Consider the following 22,437-nt stretch of genomic DNA (forward strand, 5'->3'; position numbering starts at 1 on the left):
ATAAACCAATTTAAAAACCCCAGCTCGTGACCTGTCTTCGAGAAGGCTTTTTATTTTAAACTGGTTCAAGCTCAATTTGGACATGCGCAGTACGCGGTAAGTTACATTCCCTGGGAAAATGGCGGTGTCATGCAGAGCCAGTGTTATCCAAAGTGTGCGAAAACAGAATAAAGAATATAAAGCTACCCATGCGTAGTTAAAGTAGCTAAGTCTCTAACTCAATGTCATCCAAAATCTTCAACATTGAAAACACAAATTATTTGTCAATTTAAATCAACATTGATGCTGTGATCTTACCGGAAAAAGATGGGCTTCTGATATCCAATATTTAAGACAAAATGAACATTTTACCATTGGTACACGAATCGTGTACCATAATGCGTTTCAGCCCCAGTTCTAGCAAGAGACTCGAGGCTAGACATATTGCACCAAACCAAACGGCGCATGTAGACTGGAATAACAAGGCGCTAGAAATTTGCATTCGATTGAGACTGCTGGCTTATTTCGCGGAACATAACTGATTTGAAATTAGAGTAAAAACGGAAACCATTGAATGTATATCAGTTTATATACATTCATATTACAGTATTATATGAGTTCCGACCCACTTGTGGCAATTTCTTGGTCCCAAATGTAAGCGATTTAGCTCCTTTAACACTAACCTCCGAACGAAAAGGTCAGCATAGTTAAACTGGTTAGGCTTATAATATGTATGAACGCAACACGACCCTGTCTTAAAACCCCGGCGATTTTGAACTGGTTTAAAATAGGCGTCTGAGCGGTATATAAGTATATTCAGTTTTCGCAGTCACAGGTGTCATGCGGAAAACGTAAAGACATCTGCGCTTGTCTTATCGACAACTCTAATCCCAGGTTCTACGGCAAAAGTTCATCGGGATTGTCCGGCGTGGTCCCCCCTTGCTAGTCGTGCAGGACGGAGGACAGCTGTCCAATCGTTCGGATGGGAAGGAAGACACACCTAAAAGATCCCTTGGCAGTTGGAATTCGATATAAGAGAAGGCAGTAGCGCCGCTGTCCGGATAATATTTCCCTCATAGCACACTGTATGGCGTATGCCCGTCTTTATTAGCCCAGTCGGAGCAGAATAGTAGGTATTAAACCTCATCTCATTTCATTTCATTTCATTCTTTTACGACAACGACTATCAATTGTAGTTGTAGCAGTGACAATTTGGACTGGGCATTTTTAAAGTCCATTAAGCTCATGTTTGAACAAGAGATTATCAATATACATGTATGTGGCAAATAACCTATCTGAAACCCATTCCTTGACACGATATGCAGTCTTACTCTTTGACACACATAAATCTGGAATCGAAACCACGACACTTGACTCAATGCCAGACCACTCGCCTACCCAATCCCTTTGTTTAGCAGAACCCCAAAGACCCTAAATAATATCGATACAAGAGCTTGCTTACCTTTTACCAAATAAGTTGACTTGTTCTTTCGTGAGCCACATATCTAATGATGCCATGATGTGACCAGTACTACTTTCTTTAATTTTAGAGTACGCTGAAAATATTAATACAATCTAAAATAAATAAAACTAGATGAGAATTCTAATGCATTATTTGTTTTCATCTGGTTTCAGTTACACTCCCAACATGTGGTGATTTGAAATTGCTTACAGTGTTAATTAGGTAATCGTCAATGACATACATGTCGACGGCGGGAGCATGGGGATGTTGGAATGTTATTCGGACGACCGAAAATTCGAGCAAGGCGTTTCAAATTGATTTTAGTTAATCGTGGATAAATAAACACATACATAATGGTTCTAGACCACCAACCTTCAATAACATTAAAGGGATACACAAGTACGTATATGATGGGACGGGACAACCACCCTACAATAACTTTTAAAGGATACAAGTACGTATATGATTGGACTGAACAAAGAATCTACAATTACATTAAACGGATAAACAAGTACGTTTATGATGGGACTGAACCACCAATCTACAATGATATGACAAAATTAGTACTTACAATTATACCCTCCATACGCTGATAGAATGTCGTTGTCTATACTGTGGGAAGCCTTCTTCAGTTCTTCTTTTGCCAGAAAACTGTTAATTGCCGCAGTACGATTTATGCGTGATTCGCGAGATAACATATCAAGAATACTGGTCGGATCGATAGGATGACGCATGACAACATGACGTGATTCCGAGTTCCTGGAAATTGTAGTGCTTTGTGTCTGCTGCGTTACTGTGTGCTGTGACTCTGTCCGTACAGTATGTCCATGACGGTTATATGTATCTGAATGTATCAAGGGTTCCCGTCTGTCATATGTTGCCCTATGTTGATCAACCGGCGGGTATTCGTTCAGTGGTTCAAATTGGTATATATACGGATCAGACTGTGGGTGTGATTCGGTTTGTTGTGTAACGTCCGACAGACTCGTAGTAACAGAGTGGGGTTCATACGTAGTAAAATATTCCTCTTCGACACCCGTTGGTACGGGGTTAGCACCAGACCTCAACATGTGCCCATTACCTTGTGGTTCGATGCCTCTTTTCGACCTATCATGTTCTGATGCAGTTTTTCGCTCTTCTAACAAATATCTTAAACGATCATCACTCTTGTGTACACTCTTTAACAGTTTAGGTCGAATCTGAAAACAAAATAAAGATTTCGTAACATTGTCAATATATTGAAGCGAATCGCGCTATACAGTGGGTTTTACAAATTTGGATGTCGCAGGGTATATTTTCATCTGTATATATACTATTCAAAAAAAGTAGGGGATATTTGATTTTGGGGGGCATAATACTAAAATATGCAAATGACTACGAAAAAAGTCACTATAGAACCTAACAGAAGAAACATTTCCAGTTACATGTGACGCCCAAACGCACCAATAGCTACCGCATGGATGCAGGTGATGCTTGGGATCATCATGGGGGTCCAACCCAAGATTTGCACGACTCTGACTTTGAATGTTACAGTCATTGTGGCATTGAATTCCAGGGTGGAAACATCAGTTTAATTGTTTTAGTGACCAGAAAACAAATTTTGATATGCGTCGGCTTACCCAAAATGAAAGGTTACGTGCCCTTGGCATGCTACAGATCGGCACAACACAGGCGGTTGTGGCGCGGACGATGAATGTTTCTCAGTCTGTCATAAGCAGGCCATGGTCCAGATACCGTGATACACAATCTGTACAGGACAGACCACGCTCAGGTCGACCAAGGGCGACAACTCAAGCCCAGGATCGATTTATCCGTACCTTGGCCTTGAGAAATCGTGTCATCACAGCAAATCAGATCAGCGCTCGTCTTCAAACAGACACTGGTGTGAGAGTGAGTGGCCAGACGATTCGGAATCGACTGCATAGGGGTCACCTTCGCGCCCGACGTCCTCGCGTGATCCCTTGTTTGAGAGATCATCACATTCAGGCAAGACGTCGTTGGTGTAGGGATCGTCAACACTGGGATAATCGACGCTGGAGCAATGTGATGTTTTCAGATGAGTCAAGGTTCACTGTTGATTTTTTGGACAGACGTAGGAGGGTGTGGCGTCGTCGAAACGAGCGCTTCCAAGACGTTAACGTCATCAGACATGATCGATTTGGGGGTGGTTCTGTTATGGTGTGGGGAGGCATCACTGTTGCTGGAAGAACGGCTTTACATGTTGTTGCAGGGCGTGTTACAGGCCAGTACTACCGGGACAACATCTTGGCAGTCCATGTTGTGCCGTTCGCACGACGTCATGGCCGCCGTTTCATCTTCCAGGATGACAACGCAAGATGTCACAGGGCCAGGATCGTTACAGGTTACCTCCAACAACAGAACATCACCACATTACCTTGGCCAGCACTGAGTCCCGACCTCTCCCCCATCGAGCATGTCTGGGACATGCTTGGACAGAGGTTACGTCAACGTCAACAACGTCCTGCCAATGTCCAAGAACTTGCTGCTGCGTTGCAACAGGAATGGGACAATCTGGACCAAAATGACCTTAGACGTCTCATTAGGAGTATGCCACGTCGGATCAATGCTTGTTTGGCAAACAGAGGAGGATTTACCCGTTACTGACTTGGTTGTGATGCTGTGGTAACTTTGTTGTTTGACCCCGGGTATCATTTTACCCTTATAATGGTCAGTCTGTGCCTTACTTAGTCTAACGATCATTTGGAATAAATCGATGAATGTGAACTTCATTTCATTTTGTCATTTGTTTCTTCGTCAGTTTCATTAGGTGACTTTAATAACACTTAAAAATCAAATATCCCCTACTTTTTTTGAATAGTAATATAAACATTTTTGCATTTAGCCCATTTGCCCCAAATGTTTTTGTTGTTTTATTTTGTAAACCATTCCAGCCGTAAGGAAGCTGGTTTCTATTCCCGGCTTAGATTAAGAAGAATATTCGGATTTTTTAAGTCTGGTTCCCACTAACATTTACTTAGTATTTTGTGTGGACAAAAAAGCTGTGTCCCCTCGTGTACACGATGGGGTGTACCCAAAATAACCCCTGACATTTGATATTCGATAAAAAGTCGGTATAAACGTTAATCTATATAATTATCAAAAATTACAACCCCTTGCCTAATTACATAAAGACATTTTACACAAACATTTGTTGTATAGTGAAATCACTTAAAATCAAAAAATAAAATTTAATTATCCCAAATACGGGAGCAAAGATTTAAGTACATGTAGCATTGGATGCGTGTTTTTTCAAATAGAGCGCAAAATGATATGGGGAGAAATTTTACAAGCTTTCGAAGATGAAAAAGTTTTCTGCAGTTAATAGTTTTAGAGATATTATAATAATTTCGCGTTGTTATTGTATTGAATTGAAGATTATCATCTAATATAACACTAAGTAATTTGAAAGTTTTCAGAACTTCAGTTTGGGTAACATCAATATTAACAGACAAAAATGTGTGTTCATATATTTACATTTTTTGTTAGGTGCATACTAACATGGCTTTAGTTTTAGAACTATTTATGGTCATAGAGTTTTATTTGCACATTGAATTACTTTATCAGTATCAGATTGAAGTCTTGACTGAAAAACATTAATATCATTGAATAACATTAATATCCTTATAACACGTATAAACAGTGTCATCTGCAAATAGGTGTGAGTTTGATGTTAGAGTTAGGAAAATATTATTTATAAATATTGAAAACAAAAAGGGCACAAGGATTGAACGTTGTGGTATCCCATATTCGATTGACTTTAAGACGGATAATGAATGACCAACACAAGTATACGTTGCTTTCTTTCATGTAAGTATAAGATGCCATAAAATTGATGCCATATGACTGGGTGAAAATTTATACAAAGCAAGCTTATTCAAAAGAATATTATGATGATCTAAATCGAATGAGTAGTTTGAGCGAAAACCTGATTGAAATTTAAATAAAAGATTGGTATCCGAGAGGAAATCATACATGTATTTATAAAGATGTTTTTTTTTTCTAAGGGCTTTGATAGCACAGGGAGGATCGAAATGGGTCTGTAATTTGTCTCGTTTTTACAACCGGATTTGAAGTAAGGTATCACTTTGGACTCCTTGAAAATGAGCGGTAATTCATTGCTTGATAGACAAAGATTGCAAATGAAAGTTTAATGCGGACATAAAATCGATGCACCGAGAGTAAGAAATTTAGAATTAACATTATCTAGGCCAGCTTAAAAACAATTTAATAATTAAGAAAAATTCAATTATGAAAACAATTTACTATTAATATTTTGGGTTATAATTGTCTTTGTATCTCTTTTATAATCTGTCAATGTCAGTGTTGTAGAGAAGACCATTGTTAAGGTTATTAAAGGAAATGACTGTATTTTTGGTGATAATGTGTATTAATATCATCATTATAATATTTTATTATAACAGATCTGTATTTTTATTATGGATCTGTCCCCTTCAGCCATAGGTTGGGTATCTAATATAGAGTTTGATCTCTACTCAGTTGTCAAATTTACTCATTTTTGAATTGGGGGGGGGGGGGCGCATGCGCATCGTATCATAAGGTCTGTCATTGAGTCAACTGGCGTGATTTCGATTCCCCGGTTGTACGTGCCAAGGAGTAGGGCCGACTGTTCAACCTCGTGGGTTTTCTCCGTGTCCTCCAGTTTCCTCCTACTGCTAATGACCCCTACCCTCAAGCGAATTATTGAAATAAAATGTTAGTCCCGAAATGACCTAGTTCGTGTCGGGTGGAGGTTAAAGCCCCCCCCCCCTCTAGAAATGAAATGACGACGAACATACGCCATACAGTGTGTTATGAGGCAGCGGCACTATGCCCTACTCTTATACCAAGGGATCTTTTACGTGCACGCCAATGTATACACGGGAACTCGATTTTTCGTCCCATCGGAACGACTAGACAGCTGTTGTCCTTGTCAGATCTCCGTCCTGCACCACTGACAAGGGAAAACCACGCCGGAAATCCAGGATGAACTTTCTCGACCAATGTGCAGGGATCGAACATCCGACCTCCAGGCTAGCGAGCCATCGCCCTACCCACCTAGCCACCGTGACTCATTGACAGTAGAGCGTGTCACCGAATTTAGTTAACTTTCGTTACAAGCTAGTAAAAGGGGGTTATATTCTCCTCCAGGGGTATTTTCGTAAATTAAAAACAAGGTAGGCCCTGTCCAATTTAGAAATAGTGAGAGTTCAGTGCGAACCGCGCCAGCTGGGGGTCAGGGAGACTTACCCCCAAGAAAATTTTGAAAAATCGATGCCATTTGGTGGATTCTGACGTATATCTTAGGTAAAATAAGATCATGTTTGCTATCTTGAAAAAGACACTGGACACTAAAAGACCTGACCACTCAAGAATGAGGAAGCATGTTGAAGCATTATTACTATTACAAAACTATAAATGACATGAACATACCGAGTCTACCCTGTTGTGTGAGAACAAATAACTACATAGGCCGGGCATACCCTCCAAAACACCCCTGTTCTCCTTGGCAACCAGACTGGATCCAGTTACAAAACACCCATACACAGCATAATATGCAAACATTGGCATCCTTACGAAAATATGGGAGATTAGATAAAGAACTAGCAGTTCTCACTATAATAGTTAAAAACTAGATACTGTAAAGGGAATTTGATGAGAATTTCAGTCAAATTGATCCACTATGAACAGAGAATTTAGCAACTGAATTTTCGGCTCAGCCTCGATCATCATTACTTAAGTCGGTAGGATAAAAAAAAACATAGTCTCGATTATCCATCGGAACCTAATCCAATAAACATCAAAGGCTAACGATGCCTTCGAGAGTTGATTATGGTCTGGATAAGTTAATTAACAATTTAGGTAACATTTCAGGCCAAAAGAAAAACCTGCAATAGGCAGATTTAGCTCTTGCATAATGTATGTTTAAATTGGGAAGATAAAGAGGAATTATCACTCTCATCAAGAAAATAACCGAAAACTATCTTAATTACTAAAATGCCAATCACTTAGAGCAGTGATGGGAAAACTTTTTAGGAGAGGGCCCAAACACAAAGTTTGAAACAAAGTGAAGGCCAAACAAGCATTATGAAATGTTATTTTATCGAATAAAGTATTACGAAACAAAGCATCTTTTCTACGCTTATACGTATAGCCAATGGTTACTATATGCATTTTACGGCAAGTTCACACCAATCTTATTAAAATTAATTCGGCTGTTAACGTTTAAGTATCCGACACGCCAAAACGCTTTTCAATTTTTCAATTACGACCTTAATCCGGTTGATTGATTTGTTGGTGACGTCACAGGCACTACACATAGTTATACATTATCTATAATCCTGTACAATATAGCACTATCAATACACACCACCAGTTGACAAGCGTCTATTGACGGTCCAATTACCACGTGACTGGCCTAATCATAATCACCGAATTATTGTCTTACATTGTTTTAGATTAAACATGAGTGATCGGAATATTTTAGAGTGAATTTAAAATACCGTATCATGCCGTAGATCCATTTAAGGTGCCATTGTTTAAATAGGCCCCGTGACAACTAAAGACGACCTAAGCAATTAGCGCATTTACCGGTAATTTGGATAACCCCGCAATACTTGATATCACAAACTATTCTCTATAGTACAGAAATATAAATGGTGCCGCCAGTCATTTGTCGACATATTCATTATTAGCAATATATAATAATAATTTCTATACACAAAGAACAACTTTTATCGCAACTCCATTTGAAATTCACAGCGAATATGGAATTTTCCGATGACTATGCATAACAATAGATCGCCCTCATTTCTCAGCCAATCAACGCTGGGAATCTTATTACCATGTACGGTTCCATGCACTACGGGCGTAGTAAATAAGGTTAAACTTGGGCGCGAAAAGTGCAGGGATTCATGGACATGAATATCAAATACACTTGATCGTACGTTGAGTTCCTGATGCCTTTTGATGAGTGATTAAACTGTCAATGCAATTGTAAAATACCTTTATTATAAAGAAGTTAAACGATGTTAGATATTTTAACCTAATCGTATCATAAACGTTTATGCATCGAATAATTTATATTCAGATTTCATATCAAGTCAATCAAATGTTGTTTAAACGCCAATCAACAAATAATACGAGGCTACTTTATAACATAAACATCGGTGAGCAATAATTATTGGGTAAATATTAATTATAAACAACTGAACTGATGAGTAAAAATTGATTATTTTATACAATTAACGTGTTTTCGATTCTACGAGTTGTTCGTTCGTGGGGTATTACGCACACGTTCCACCTAGAGTGATGTCTTTGAACTGGCCGGTGTAATAAAAGATAATTACCTAATCAGCATTCTTAATTAATTTATTACCCCATGTCTGTGCAACTCTAGTCTGATTGATTAATGGCAGATATAAACGACACTACACAAGACAACTGGCCGTCTGATGACTGGGACCATGTGTACACGGATGGCTCACGCAATCCTAAAAGGGGCACCAGCTCGTTTGGAATATACCTGCCAAACGGGAAACAGGGAATAAGCAGGAAACTGCCCAATAACTGTTCGGTGTACACTGCAGAGCTTGTGGCCATTCGTGACGCTATATCATGGATTTCCCATCAAAAGACTAGTAAGTTCGTCATTCCAAGTGACTCTCTGAGCAGTCTGATTTCAATCCAAAATGACAACTCGGACTCAAGACCAGAAGTCATTTTGGAAATCAGGCAGCTGTACCAGAGGGTTATAGAGAATGGAAGCAAAGTAGAACTCGTGTGGATTCCATCACATGTCAACATTAGAGGAAACGAGGAGGCAGATCGACTCGCCAATGAAGGTCTCAAGGACACAGCACCACTCCGCACCATAGACTACAGCACCGCGGAAATCTACAGTATGGTCAAAAGACAGGTCAATTCAATCTGGGAATTAAATCTCGTTGAACTTGACACATACAGATTCCGGCTGGATGACAAGATCTACACAAAGACAACACTCAATCACCCTAGAAGAGATATTTGTAGACTTATATCGAAGCTAAGGGTGAAAGAGCGGCTGCGAGACTACAAACTCCAAGTCATCATCTGTGAGTGCGGAGAAGAATGTACCACCAACCATGTCCTGGTAGACTGGGAGGTATACGAGGAGGAGAGAAGGGAACTAGTGAGAACAATGGAGACCAACAACATACCATTCAACACTAAGAACCTACTCTTCCGAAGACCAGATCTTAAACTGCAAATCTTCGAACAAATCCACGCCCTAATGGACACAGTTGGACTAAGTAGAATAGTGAAGTAAGAGGGGGTCACGGTTAGACGGGCCCGGCATCTAAACACTAAACTACATAGGGGATTTATACCAAACTGGCAGGATAGTGGAGTAAGGGGGAGTCACGATCAGACGGACTCGGCATCTAAACACTATTCCACCAAAAACAGACACCAAACCTACAGAGTGGGATAGTGGAGTAAGGGGAGGTCATGATAAGACGGGCCTGGCACCTAAACACAAACCCCACAAAGATGACATCTACCAAACTAGCAGGATAGTGGAGTAAGGGGGAGTTACGGTCAGACGAACTCGGCACCTAAACACTATTCCGCAAATAAAACTGATACCAAACCCAGAGAGTGGAATAGTGGAGTAAGGGGAGGCCACGATAAGACGGGCCTCCACCTAAACACTAAAACGATGACATCTACCAATCCAGAAGCAGACGTAATCATCTACCAAACGATATGTTTTATATTAAATAAAGGGAAGAACTTCCCACTAAACCAAATCCATGGCCTAAGGCCAAATGGAAAGATTGCAAAATCATATTCTAAAAAACAGGAATCAGCTTCGGCTCTCCTATGTCTTGTCTGCGATATCACTTATGTGGAAGCAGACGTTAAACACCAAGAACGAACGAACGAACGACACTACACTTGCCATATTATTGTCAATACACAAAGATAGTTAGATGACCCTTCTCAACCTGTTATTCCATTTACCAACAAAATTTATTTGTACTGTTAATTCTAACGTATATTGAGATATTTTTTCGTATTTCATTTTTACGGTCTATTTCAGAGTAATGAAGTCTAATCCACATGCAGAAAGAAAGGTGCCGTACGATGGCTACATGAAAACGAGATACGGTTGGCTACTCTGATAACGGATCGTCATTTACGAATCGCGTTTCAATCATGTTTGACTTTTATGATACAGTTTGCATGACCACGTCTTTTTACTTGGGAAATTAGAACCACCATACTTTTCTGACGAAATTATCTCAAATCGTTTGGACTGCACATGATGGAGGAGGGACTCTATCAAAAAGTCACTTTAAAACACAATATTAAAATCGCTGTCGTGAGCAGAGAGGGCGGGACATTATAAAACAATCTAAATTACAAAACAAAATATTTCGTAACCAATTGTTATATTTAATTAGGGGATTAAGGAATCAGTCAGGCGTTAATGAATACACACGCCGGCTGTATATAGGTAATTAAGGAATATACATTCCGAATAGGCATTCGGTCACTGTGACGTCACTGGCGTCTGAGGGGATTAAGAGTGTTTTCGATAATTGGCAAAGTCGTTTTTACGGGAGGTCTATTTTTGCGACTTTGAGTGAAGATAGCTGAATTAATTTCAATCAGATTGGTGTGAACTTGCAGTAAAGTGGATATAGTAAGCATTGGCTACACTTACCGAAAAGTTTCCACGGCCATCTTATGTGGACTTTAACCTGATATGTACGTTTGATTTGCTTTGTGTAATTGTGTGTGGTGCAGCCCTCCCTGCACTTACTATTAGAGTATTATACCGAATTGTATTTTGCATACTTTCTAACGTCCCCAATATAACTGTATAAACCAATCAACCCTGATAGAAAATTGCTTTTTTACCAACCAACATATCTCGTATATAAACTTTAATAACCCCTTTCATCCCATACTTCCTTGTCCATGATTAATTGTTTTTATTTTAAATCGAGGATATTCACATAGTGGCTATCAACGGGATTCTTTATTAGAAAATGAGAAAATATATGAATGAAACATGTTAGCTGTGTGAATCTGTAACCATGTGCTGTATCGTGTATGACACCAGTCATTAATAACTAAACGATACAATTTTCTTTGTATAGAGATAAGGTATTCTGTTTAACCTTGAAGCAAATATGTCCCGAAACGACCATGCTGATGTTTATCCGACTTCCTCATTTTCATTTTGTCTTTTTCAGTTCGCCCCCCCCCCCACCCCGAACACATTGTTAACGATACAGATTACAGTTTTTAAATTTGGTGTGAAACATCTGGGTCAGGATAGGACGAACCCTATATTGTCAGCATTCCACGACCTTCCGTTCAGGAGTTATCCCCCCCCCCCCCCCCCCCACTTCAGAAAACCATGTTTATAACTTGGGCTTTTCAAATTTGGTGTGAAAAGTTGGGATCATGGTAGGATGAACCCTATCGTTCCGGAGTTACCTCCCTTTTTCAACTGAAGGGAGCTAGACAGACGAATTATATATAGTAACAAAAAAGTCTAAAAAATGCTTATTTTAAAAATAATTGTACTTTGTCTTTAAATGTATCGCATCGGTTTAGGGTACATGTAAGTGTTTGGCGTTTGAGAGGGGGTGGGGTGCTTTATTTTAACGTCCGTTTCCACTCTGATAATATCCCAAACAAGCTAAATGTAAGCCCCATTACTGGTTAATATTAACTGCCATTAATGTAAATCACATACCGATTATTTTGGTATCTCGTCCGTGAAGCGTTTAATAATCTAACATAGCTTATCCATTCTCGAAAAAATAGATTATCTCTTGGGTAATCAAATAACATAAGCGAACAAGATAAACTCCCAATCATCTGACAATTTTGGTATCAGTGAAAAAGTGTGTCGAACGGAATACCCAGTGATCTGAAACACATTAAACCGACAACAATTTCCAGATGAATTGGAGAGAGAAGGGGGGGGGGGGGATTCAACGGCCACTCGACACAAAATATGTCATTGAATCAGTGACAGACATTCGCCCCCCACGCCCCACCCACCCCGATAAATAAGAATTGAAATGGAGTTAAAAGTCCTACATATATGTGAACTAGTTTGGGAAAATTGAAGAGAGAGGTTTATGCTGTCATACCCATTGATCGACCGCTATAAAACATACCAATTCTCTGATATTTTGTCGTGTGTATTTACATTAGTCTATTTATGACAAGCTGATTAAAACACAGATCCTATTTCGTTTCGGTTTTATAGTTCAAGATTAGCCAATGGAACTGTCTGTTACGGCGAGTTCTTGGTGTGCGATGGACGGAACTGTGGGTAAATCACTCCAAACGTCAACGCTGATTAATGTTTTATTAATTAATGTTTTATTAATTAATTAATGATTAATTAATGTCTGACGTCGGTGTACACTGCAGAGCTTGTGGCCATTAGTGACGCTATATCATGGATTTCCCATCAAAAGACTAGTAAGTTCGTCATTCCAAGTGACTCTCTGAGCAGTCTGATTTCAATCCAAAATGACAACTCGGACTCAAGACCAGAAGTCATTTTGGAAATCAGGCAGCTGTACCAGAGGGTTATAGAGAATGGAAGCAAAGTAGAACTCGTGTGGATTCCATCACATGTCAACATTAGAGGAAACGAGGAGGCAGATCGACTCGCCAATGAAGGTCTCAAGGACACAGCACCACTCCGCACCATAGACTACAGCACCGCGGAAATCTACAGTATGGTCAAAAGACAGGTCAATTCAATCTGGGAATTAAATCTCGTTGAACTTGACACATACAGATTCCGGCTGGATGACAAGATCTACACAAAGACAACACTCAATCACCCTAGAAGAGATATTTGTAGACTTATATCGAAGCTAAGGGTGAAAGAGCGGCTGCGAGACTACAAACTCCAAGTCATCATCTGTGAGTGCGGAGAAGAATGTACCACCAACCATGTCCTGGTAGACTGGGAGGTATACGAGGAGGAGAGAAGGGAACTAGTGAGAACAATGGAGACCAACAACATACCATTCAACACTAAGAACCTACTCTTCCGAAGACCAGATCTTAAACTGCAAATCTTCGAACAAATCCACGCCCTAATGGACACAGTTGGACTAAGTAGAATAGTGAAGTAAGAGGGGGTCACGGTTAGACGGGCCCGGCATCTAAACACTAAACTACATAGGGGATTTATACCAAACTGGCAGGATAGTGGAGTAAGGGGGAGTCACGATCAGACGGACTCGGCATCTAAACACTATTCCACCAAAAACGGACACCAAACCTACAGAGTGGGATAGTGGAGTAAGGGGAGGTCATGATAAGACGGGCCTGGCACCTAAACACAAACCCCACAAAGATGACATCTACCAAACTAGCAGGATAGTGGAGTAAGGGGGAGTTACGGTCAGACGAACTCGGCACCTAAACACTATTCCGCAAATAAAACTGATACCAAACCCAGAGAGTGGGATAGTGGAGTAAGGGGAGGCCACGATAAGACGGGCCTCCACCTAAACACTAAAACGATGACATCTACCAATCCAGAAGCAGACGTAATCATCTACCAAACGATATGTTTTATATTAAATAAAGGGAAGAACTTCCCACTAAACCAAATCCATGGCCTAAGGCCAAATGGAAAGATTGCAAAATCATATTCTAAAAAACAGGAATCAGCTTCGGCTCTCCTATGTCTTGTCTGCGATATCCCTTATGTGGAAGCAGACGTTAAACACCAAGAACGAACGAACGAACGACACTACACTTGCCATATTATTGTCAATACACAAAGATAGTTAGATGACCCTTCTCAACCTGTTATTCCATTTACCAACAAAATTTATTTGTACTGTTAATTCTAACGTATATTGAGATATTTTTTCGTATTTCATTTTTACGGTCTATTTCAGAGTAATGAAGTCTAATCCACATGCAGAAAGAAAGGTGCCGTACGATGGCTACAGGAAAACGAGATACGGTTGGCTACTCTGATAACGGATCGTCATTTACGAATCGCGTTTCAATCATGTTTGACTTTTATGATACAGTTTGCATGACCACGTCTTTTTACTTGGAAAATTAGAACCACCATACTTTTCTGACGAAATTATCTCAAATCGTTTGGACTGCACATGATGGAGGAGGGACTCTATCAAAAAGTCACTTTAAAACACAATATTAAAATCGCTGTCGTGAGCAGAGAGGGCGGGACATTATAAAACAATCTAAATTACAAAACAAAATATTTCGTAACCAATTGTTATATTTAATTAGGGGATTAAGGAATCAGTCAGGCGTTAATGAATACACACGCCGGCTGTATATAGGTAATTAAGGAATATACATTCCGAATAGGCATTCGGTCACTGTGACGTCACTGGCGTCTGAGGGGATTAAGAGTGTTTTCGATAATTGGCAAAGTCGTTTTTACGGGAGGTCTATTTTTGCGACTTTGAGTGAAGATAGCTGAATTAATTTCAATCAGATTGGTGTGAACTTGCAGTAAAGTGGATATAGTAAGCATTGGCTACACTTACCGAAAAGTTTCCACGGCCATCTTATGTGGACTTTAACCTGATATGTACGTTTGATTTGCTTTGTGTAATTGTGTGTGGTGCAGCCCTCCCTGCACTTACTATTAGAGTATTATACCGAATTGTATTTTGCATACTTTCTAACGTCCCCAATATAACTGTATAAACCAATCAACCCTGATAGAAAATTGCTTTTTTACCAACCAACATATCTCGTATATAAACTTTAATAACTCCTTTCATCCCATACTTCCTTGTCCATGATTAATTGTTTTTATTTAAATCGAGGATATTCACATAGTGGCTATCAACGGGATTCTTTATTAGAAAATGAGAAAATATATGAATGAAACATGTTAGCTGTGTGAATCTGTAACCATGTGCTGTATCGTGTATGACACCAGTCATTAATAACTAAACGATACAATTTTCTTTGTATAGAGATAAGATATTCTGTTTAACCTTGAAGCAAATATGTCCCGAAACGACCATGCTGATGTTTATCCGACTTCCTCATTTTCATTTTGTCTTTTTCAGTTCGCCCCCCCCCCACCCCCGAACACATTGTTAACGATACAGATTACAGTTTTTAAATTTGGTGTGAAACATCTGGGTCAGGATAGGACGAACCCTATATTGTCAGCATTCCACGACCTTCCGTTCAGGAGTTATCCCCCCCCCCCCACTTCAGAAAACCATGTTTATAACTTGGGCTTTTCAAATTTGGTGTGAAAAGTTGGGATCATGGTAGGATGAACCCTATCGTTCCGGAGTTACCTCCCTTTTTCAACTGAAGGGAGCTAGACAGACGAATTATATATAGTAACAAAAAAGTCTAAAAAAATGCTTATTTTAAAAATAATTGTACTTTGTCTTTAAATGTATCGCATCGGTTTAGGGTACATGTAAGTGTTTGGCGTTTGAGAGGGGGTGGGGTGCTTTATTTTAACGTCCGTTTCCACTGTGATAATATCGCAAACAAGCTAAATGTAAGCCCCATTACTGGTTAATATTAACTGCCATAAATGTAAATCACATACCGATTATTTTGGTATCTCGTCCGTGAAGCGTTTAATAATCTAACATAGCTTATCCATTCTCGAAAAAATAGATTATCTCTTGGGTAATCAAATAACATAAGCGAACAAGATAAACTCCCAATCATCTGACAATTTTGGTATCAGTGAAAAAGTGTGTCGAACGGAATACCCAGTGATCTGAAACACATTAAACCGACAACAATTTCCAGATGAATTGGAGAGAGAAGGGGGGGGGGGGATTCAACGGCCACTCGACACAAAATATGTCATTGAATCAGTGACAGACATTCGCCCCCCACGCCCCACCCACCCCGATAAATAAGAATTGAAATGGAGTTAAAAGTCCTACATATATGTGAACTAGTTTGGGAAAATTGAAGAGAGAGGTTTATGCTGTCATACCCATTGATCGACCGCTATAAAACATACCAATTCTCTGATATTTTGTCGTGTGTATTTACATTAGTCTATTTATGACAAGCTGATTAAAACACAGATCCTATTTCGTTTCGGTTTTATAGTTCAAGATTAGCCAATGGAACTGTCTGTTACGGCGAGTTCTTGGTGTGCGATGGACGGAACTGTGGGTAAATCACTCCACACGTCAACGCTGATTAATGTTTTATAAATTAATGTTTTATTAATTAATTAATGATTAATTAATGTCTGACGTCATAGGGTCAAAAGCCGCAGGTACGACCCTGACACGACCTTCCAGTACAACCGGACAGATCTTTATGTATTGAAAGCCATCGAAAGTATAAAAGAACGAAACGAAATATAAATCTGTATTTTAATCAAATTGAAGTAGAGTTTCTGGTAGAGTTGGGTGTAATGAAAAACATCATATCATAAAAGTTTACCAAATCGGAGTACCATAAATTCCCAATTTTTTAGGGTAAATGCTTAGTTTTTAAATTTATTTACCTTTAAAATGTAAAACTTCAGACAAGCATAAAGTCGTCAATTATTAAGCGAAACATATGAAACTGACAATTGTCTTTGGGTTGTCAGGGTCAATCATTGATATGAAATGGTTTTCATGGATGTTCCTCTACCCTAGAAACCTATGACCGAGTACCCACGTATACGAATGGGCATAACTCTGCACTGTTTCGTCATAAAATAGCACATTTGGTCATTCTCTCATTTGTATATATACCAAATATAACCGGTCCCTTACACCATTTTCAAGAGAAGCAAATAGATGTGTAAGGGATCATTTCCCATTTTGCTGTACATAAAATGAAGAGTGCTGTAATAGTCCCGTTGCTACGGTGACATTTTGTATGTATGAAAATTTGGACGCGTATGCAAATATACACACGTGTGCAAAATATTTTTGCAATGGGTTCATTCACACTTTTAATGCCATGAGTATATATATATATATATAGTCAACAATAAAAGTAATTCCCTTTTGCTATTGTGATGGAAAGGTTTTTAGTTTTGCAAGGGTAACCAACTAAAAGAGCAAGGGAAACAAGTGTTACCGATATTCATGGCTACTGAACACCTGAATAGATGTAATTGTGGGTGTTTTGGGTAAGCTACACCACTACCGGTGTTATACTGCATTTACACCAAAGGGTGTAACTATTATTGGGGAATAAATCCTAGAACAGTGATAATTTTACAGTGTTTATTGGGTTGCAAAAGTGTAATCGATATTCAAGTAATGAACACCAGGATAGATGTAATTGTAGCCGTTAAAGGGTGTTTGGGATGAGCTACACCTCTACACGCGTTTTATTGCATCAACAGGTATAATTTTTATTAAGGAACTTTCCTCTGAATAAGGTGTTAATTTTACACGGTATCTTGCGTCACAAAAGTGTTTGTGTACTCCAATTTAAGTGTTTTAGTAAAATATGACGTTAATTGCATTAGTAGCACAACTATAACTCATTTTAGAGTGTTTACTCATAACGAATATAAGTCTTCCTGAATATTATCATGTATAATAATCTTAATAATTTTTCATGTCTCAAATATAGATTATTTTAAATAGTATACACTTAAACACATTTAAATGGTCCAAAATATTACCAAATACTATATCTTAATTAATTATTCTTAATTCAAGTGAGGTGCATAAATGAATAAACCACATTATTCAGCTAAGTTATAAGGATATGTGTATTGATTTCTCCTTATGATTTATATTCATTGTAAATTGATACAGATTGTCTAATTGCCCAACAGCAGTTGAATTTGAACCAGCCTGGTGGATATTTGTCGTTGTAAAATGAAGCGAAATAGCCGACGATCTATTATGTAATCTAGGTCGGGCTAAATGCCCTATACTAAATATCATACAGACCAATAGTCAATTTCAAGTTTTCTGAACTTAGAAGTCGTTGGCGTGAAATAAATATCCAACAAAATAAATTACACCGGCGTTGGTGTAATAATTAAAATGGAAGTGTAATATACAAAACATCCTTGAGGTGTAATGCTTAAAGGACAATATTGGTGCCAGTCATTATCACATATGTGATAGAGCTGGTTAAACACATTCCAAATATAATTTTAATATAATCTATACACCCACGGGTGTAAACTATTTAAGTATAACATCACACTGTCTGAGTGCAACACTCATCCGAATGTGGTGTATCAGGCAGCTTACACTATTGGGAGTGGCAACTAGTTTCCATCTGAATTGGTGTAATGTTCAAAATTAGTTGTGTGTTATCAGTTTACGCCACTAAAGGCTAGGAGTCACCCCTATTTAGGCGGCAACTAATTTCCACCCGAATTGGTGTAAACTACCTTATTATTTTTAACGGTGTAGCAAGACAAAATGCTTTTACTCATATGTTGTAGTAAATTTGCACGTAGTCCATGTACGTAGTCCAGACCCGGTGCAAATTTCTGAAAATGTGCAAACAGGAGTAAAGTTTGCATATAAGTAAATGCGTTCATACTGCCAAGTTTACTCACGCAAGCAGATCTACATATATGTATCTGTAAAAAATATACACATGTGCAAATCTCGCCGTATAATGGGGTTTTTTTTCATTAAATGGGAAACATTTGCTAAAATACTCGTCAATATCCGTTTGCTTGGCTCTACAACGTTATAGTGTGCATCAGATGTACGATAATTCATCCGCAGAAACTAAGGAAAAGGTCAAAGTTCACTACGTGTGGCTGCTGCTTTATGTGATGAATTGGAGATAAGAGTGGGAGCGACACGATATATAAGCATCTGCATCTGCTTGTGTCGACATGGTAAAGGTAGCTACTGAAGCGGTAGATTTGGATACCATGACATTAATTGGGGAGGACATATACCTTCTGATATTGCAATTGCAGGTGCAAAATGCAAACATCCGTGCGAAAAGACTTTATTTTCGTTGCGACAAACAGAATGAAAAATTTGTGTATGATATAGTTTGTCTCAAGAAACTTCTGATATCTAGAGTATGTTTCCAAGTAAGTTTTGTTTTTTTGTTTCTTCACGCTTTCGGTGTGTGTGACAGCACATCCAGGATCCATGGCGTTGGTAAAACGTCGTGTCTTTCTGTGGACATAAACTGTCCATATTGCGTCATTGTAATGCCAGGTGTAATTTTTATGTTCTAAAAACAGTTCAGCGTCATGTTCCAGAATAAAGATAAAAGTTTAAATGTTTTAGAGCGTAGATGTGCCGATCTATATAGTATGTCACTATAGGGCTATATGACTACATACTTCTTTTAATGGGCTCATTTGACATTTTGATATCATATTCATATATGTTCATAATACATTTAGGATTTTCTTGAACATTGATTGGGCGTATAGATTTTTCAAGCCCCGCCCCACAGTTGATGGTATTGTGATGACATGTGTTTAGTTGTTTGGATGGGATTTGTATTATTAACGCACCCATATAACGTTTGACTTTAGAATGTATTTCCAAAATTTACGTCTTTTAATAATTCTGTTAAAATGTACGTATTTTATTATGTCCAGCAGTGAATTAGTTAAGTTCCTTAACCTGCTGCAATATTTTGAAAACAAAATGAAGACAAACTCTTCACCCACTATGAATTTGAGCCTAGTGTAGATATTTATTTTAGAATTTTTGTTTTAAAGATGCATTATGTAAGATTTAGATAATGAGCTAGGCGTTCTTGCTATAGCAGTTCAAAAATTTATAATAGAAAATGAATATATTGAACATTTCAATCAAATTAATTTATTCTAAGCGAAGTTATGAGTGCTTGAAGTGTTGGCAATATAGTCTCGATAGTCAAGTACCCTTGCTACGATAATAAATAGTGTCGATAATTCATTTTTAAGTTAATTACTTAATGGCGAGTGTGTTTTAATCCATTCAAAATCACTGCCATCCGATGATCCAGAAAGTTGATTATGGGCTTGGTATGTTAATAACAGTTGGATTAATAATTTATATAACAATTGAAGCCAAAAGAGGCAAATTTGACTTTATCTGTTATATATGTAAATTATTTACTAATTATTTTCACCCGATGTTTCTGTTAATGTACGAAAAACCCAGGTCACGTGTACACATTGGCGTGCACGTAAAAGATCCCTTGGCAGTTGGAATTTGATATATGAGTAGGCCGTAGTCCGGGCAAAATGACCCTTATGCACACTGCATGGAGTTGCCCGTCGAGCAGAACAGTAGGGCGTTAAACCCCATTTCATTTCATTGTTATCATAACAATTAGCCATTCGATCTACAAAATCAAGCGCCCCCTACGTCACCAAGAAGGCAGTAAGCAGCCGGCTGTCTGTTAGTGACTCCCTTGAATTTTTGTTCCATGGGTGTTTTTCAGGGGATCCAGAATTTTCTAGTAAGATTGGGCATTTCTAATTTCCATATATTATTATACCAAATGCGCCATACGTTTATTGGAAATATCTACTCTATACAGAGTTTCGTGTGAGGGAATCTACTTTAAATATAATATTTGAGACATCCTCAAATTTTATTCAATGGTTGTGCAGTAAAATAATCTTTTATTGCAAAAGCAGTAATGCATAAGGATCTGGCGGATCCAACTAGTCACCGTAAAGGGCTGACAAGAGCGTTTTTGCAAAAAGAGAGCAAGAAAGAAAATGTGTTATAGATATGCATATTGTACGCTTCATTTCCAAAATCTAAATGATTTCATAAAAAAAATGACAAAATTTTGGATAAGTACAATATACAAAAACCCTCTCTTGCCAGTTCAAAATTTCAACTATCCATATCTTTTTCAAATTTTTATGAAACCATTTAAATTTTGGATATGGTGTGTAGAATCAGCATATCAATTACATATATTGCCTCGTCGGTCACTTTTTTGCAATACTTTGGGTGATCAATAAGACCGTTATGTCATAATTTTAATTATCCATAAATTTGTCAATTTTTTTAATGAAAATATTGAAATTTTGGATCTGAAAAATAATTAATTTTTATTGTTCATAAAATTGCATTTTACAGTATTCTCTGTTCATTAGTTTTAATTAATGTTCTTACGTCACACATTTTTAATAGATCGATAGGGGAACCAGGGCCATTTTTATCAGTGGTAGTGCCGTCATTGTTTCCTCGTGGTTCGGATGTACTTTCAGGCACATTATAAAGCGTTGGACAGATGGGACTTAAAAAAAAGAGAAAGGCGAACGTCTCCGCCAAGGCAAAATTCTCTTTACAGTTCTTTGGGTAATGGGGTTTAACTTCCACTCTACACAAACTTGGTTTTATTTTATTTCAATAATTCGCTTACGCGTAGGAGCCTTTGCAGTTGAGCGAAACCGGAAACCCGGAGAAAACCCACGATGTTGTCCAGGCGACCCTACTCCTTGTCAAGTACAAATTGTGAATCGAAACCACACTACTTGACTCAAAGACAGACCTGGTGATCTAAAGCGCACGCGTTTGACCATGCACCCCTCGCCCCCACCCTAACGAAAAAATAACTCAGGCTTACCTGGTGGTGAAATGAAACAGCTAATTTGTCAATGGTGTTCTGTGCTTGGTGACAAGTAGTAAAAACAATTAATGCATATAACATAGAGCACGTTAAATAATTATTATTAACCATAGTGGTGCGTGAAATAATATGGTTGAGAATGAATGGCCTGCAACAGCTAGAGTTTATAGCTAAATACAACCAACAAACCAGCAACCTACAACTTCAACACGCCATCTACTCCAATGTCTCATAATCTCGTTCTTTATTTCACCCAATCCATTCTCGACTACATTGACAGAATTTTTTATTTATTTCTACTCTACCAATTCATCACGACAATACAGTATCTGTAAATTTTATTGCTAGAGGAAATGTGGAAAGCCCCTCCAGTCATGATCTAAATTTTAGTATTTGTTGGCCCAAATTAGAAAATATCTCTTTTATTTTTA

General features: G+C 38.3%; 1 protein-coding gene across 1 annotated transcript in view; it reads right to left on the bottom strand.

Moving 5' to 3' along the window:
* LOC126820681 (protein SpAN) overlaps nt 1-22,079 on the bottom strand; it is a 29,267-nt gene extending 7,188 nt beyond the window's left edge. The window contains exons 1-3 of the mRNA XM_050548813.2: nt 22,004-22,079; nt 2,013-2,640; nt 1,442-1,535 (exon numbers count right to left, since the gene is read on the bottom strand). Of these exons, the coding sequence (XP_050404770.2) occupies nt 1,442-1,535; nt 2,013-2,511 (593 nt within the window). The 5' untranslated portion in view covers nt 2,512-2,640; nt 22,004-22,079. The remainder of the gene's footprint in view (nt 1-1,441; nt 1,536-2,012; nt 2,641-22,003) is intronic.
* Nucleotides 22,080-22,437: the final 358 nt, after the last annotated feature.

The sequence above is a fragment of the Patella vulgata genome, chromosome 1 (genome assembly GCF_932274485.2).
Source record: "Patella vulgata chromosome 1, xgPatVulg1.2, whole genome shotgun sequence".
Taxonomy (NCBI): Eukaryota; Metazoa; Mollusca; class Gastropoda; family Patellidae; genus Patella; species Patella vulgata.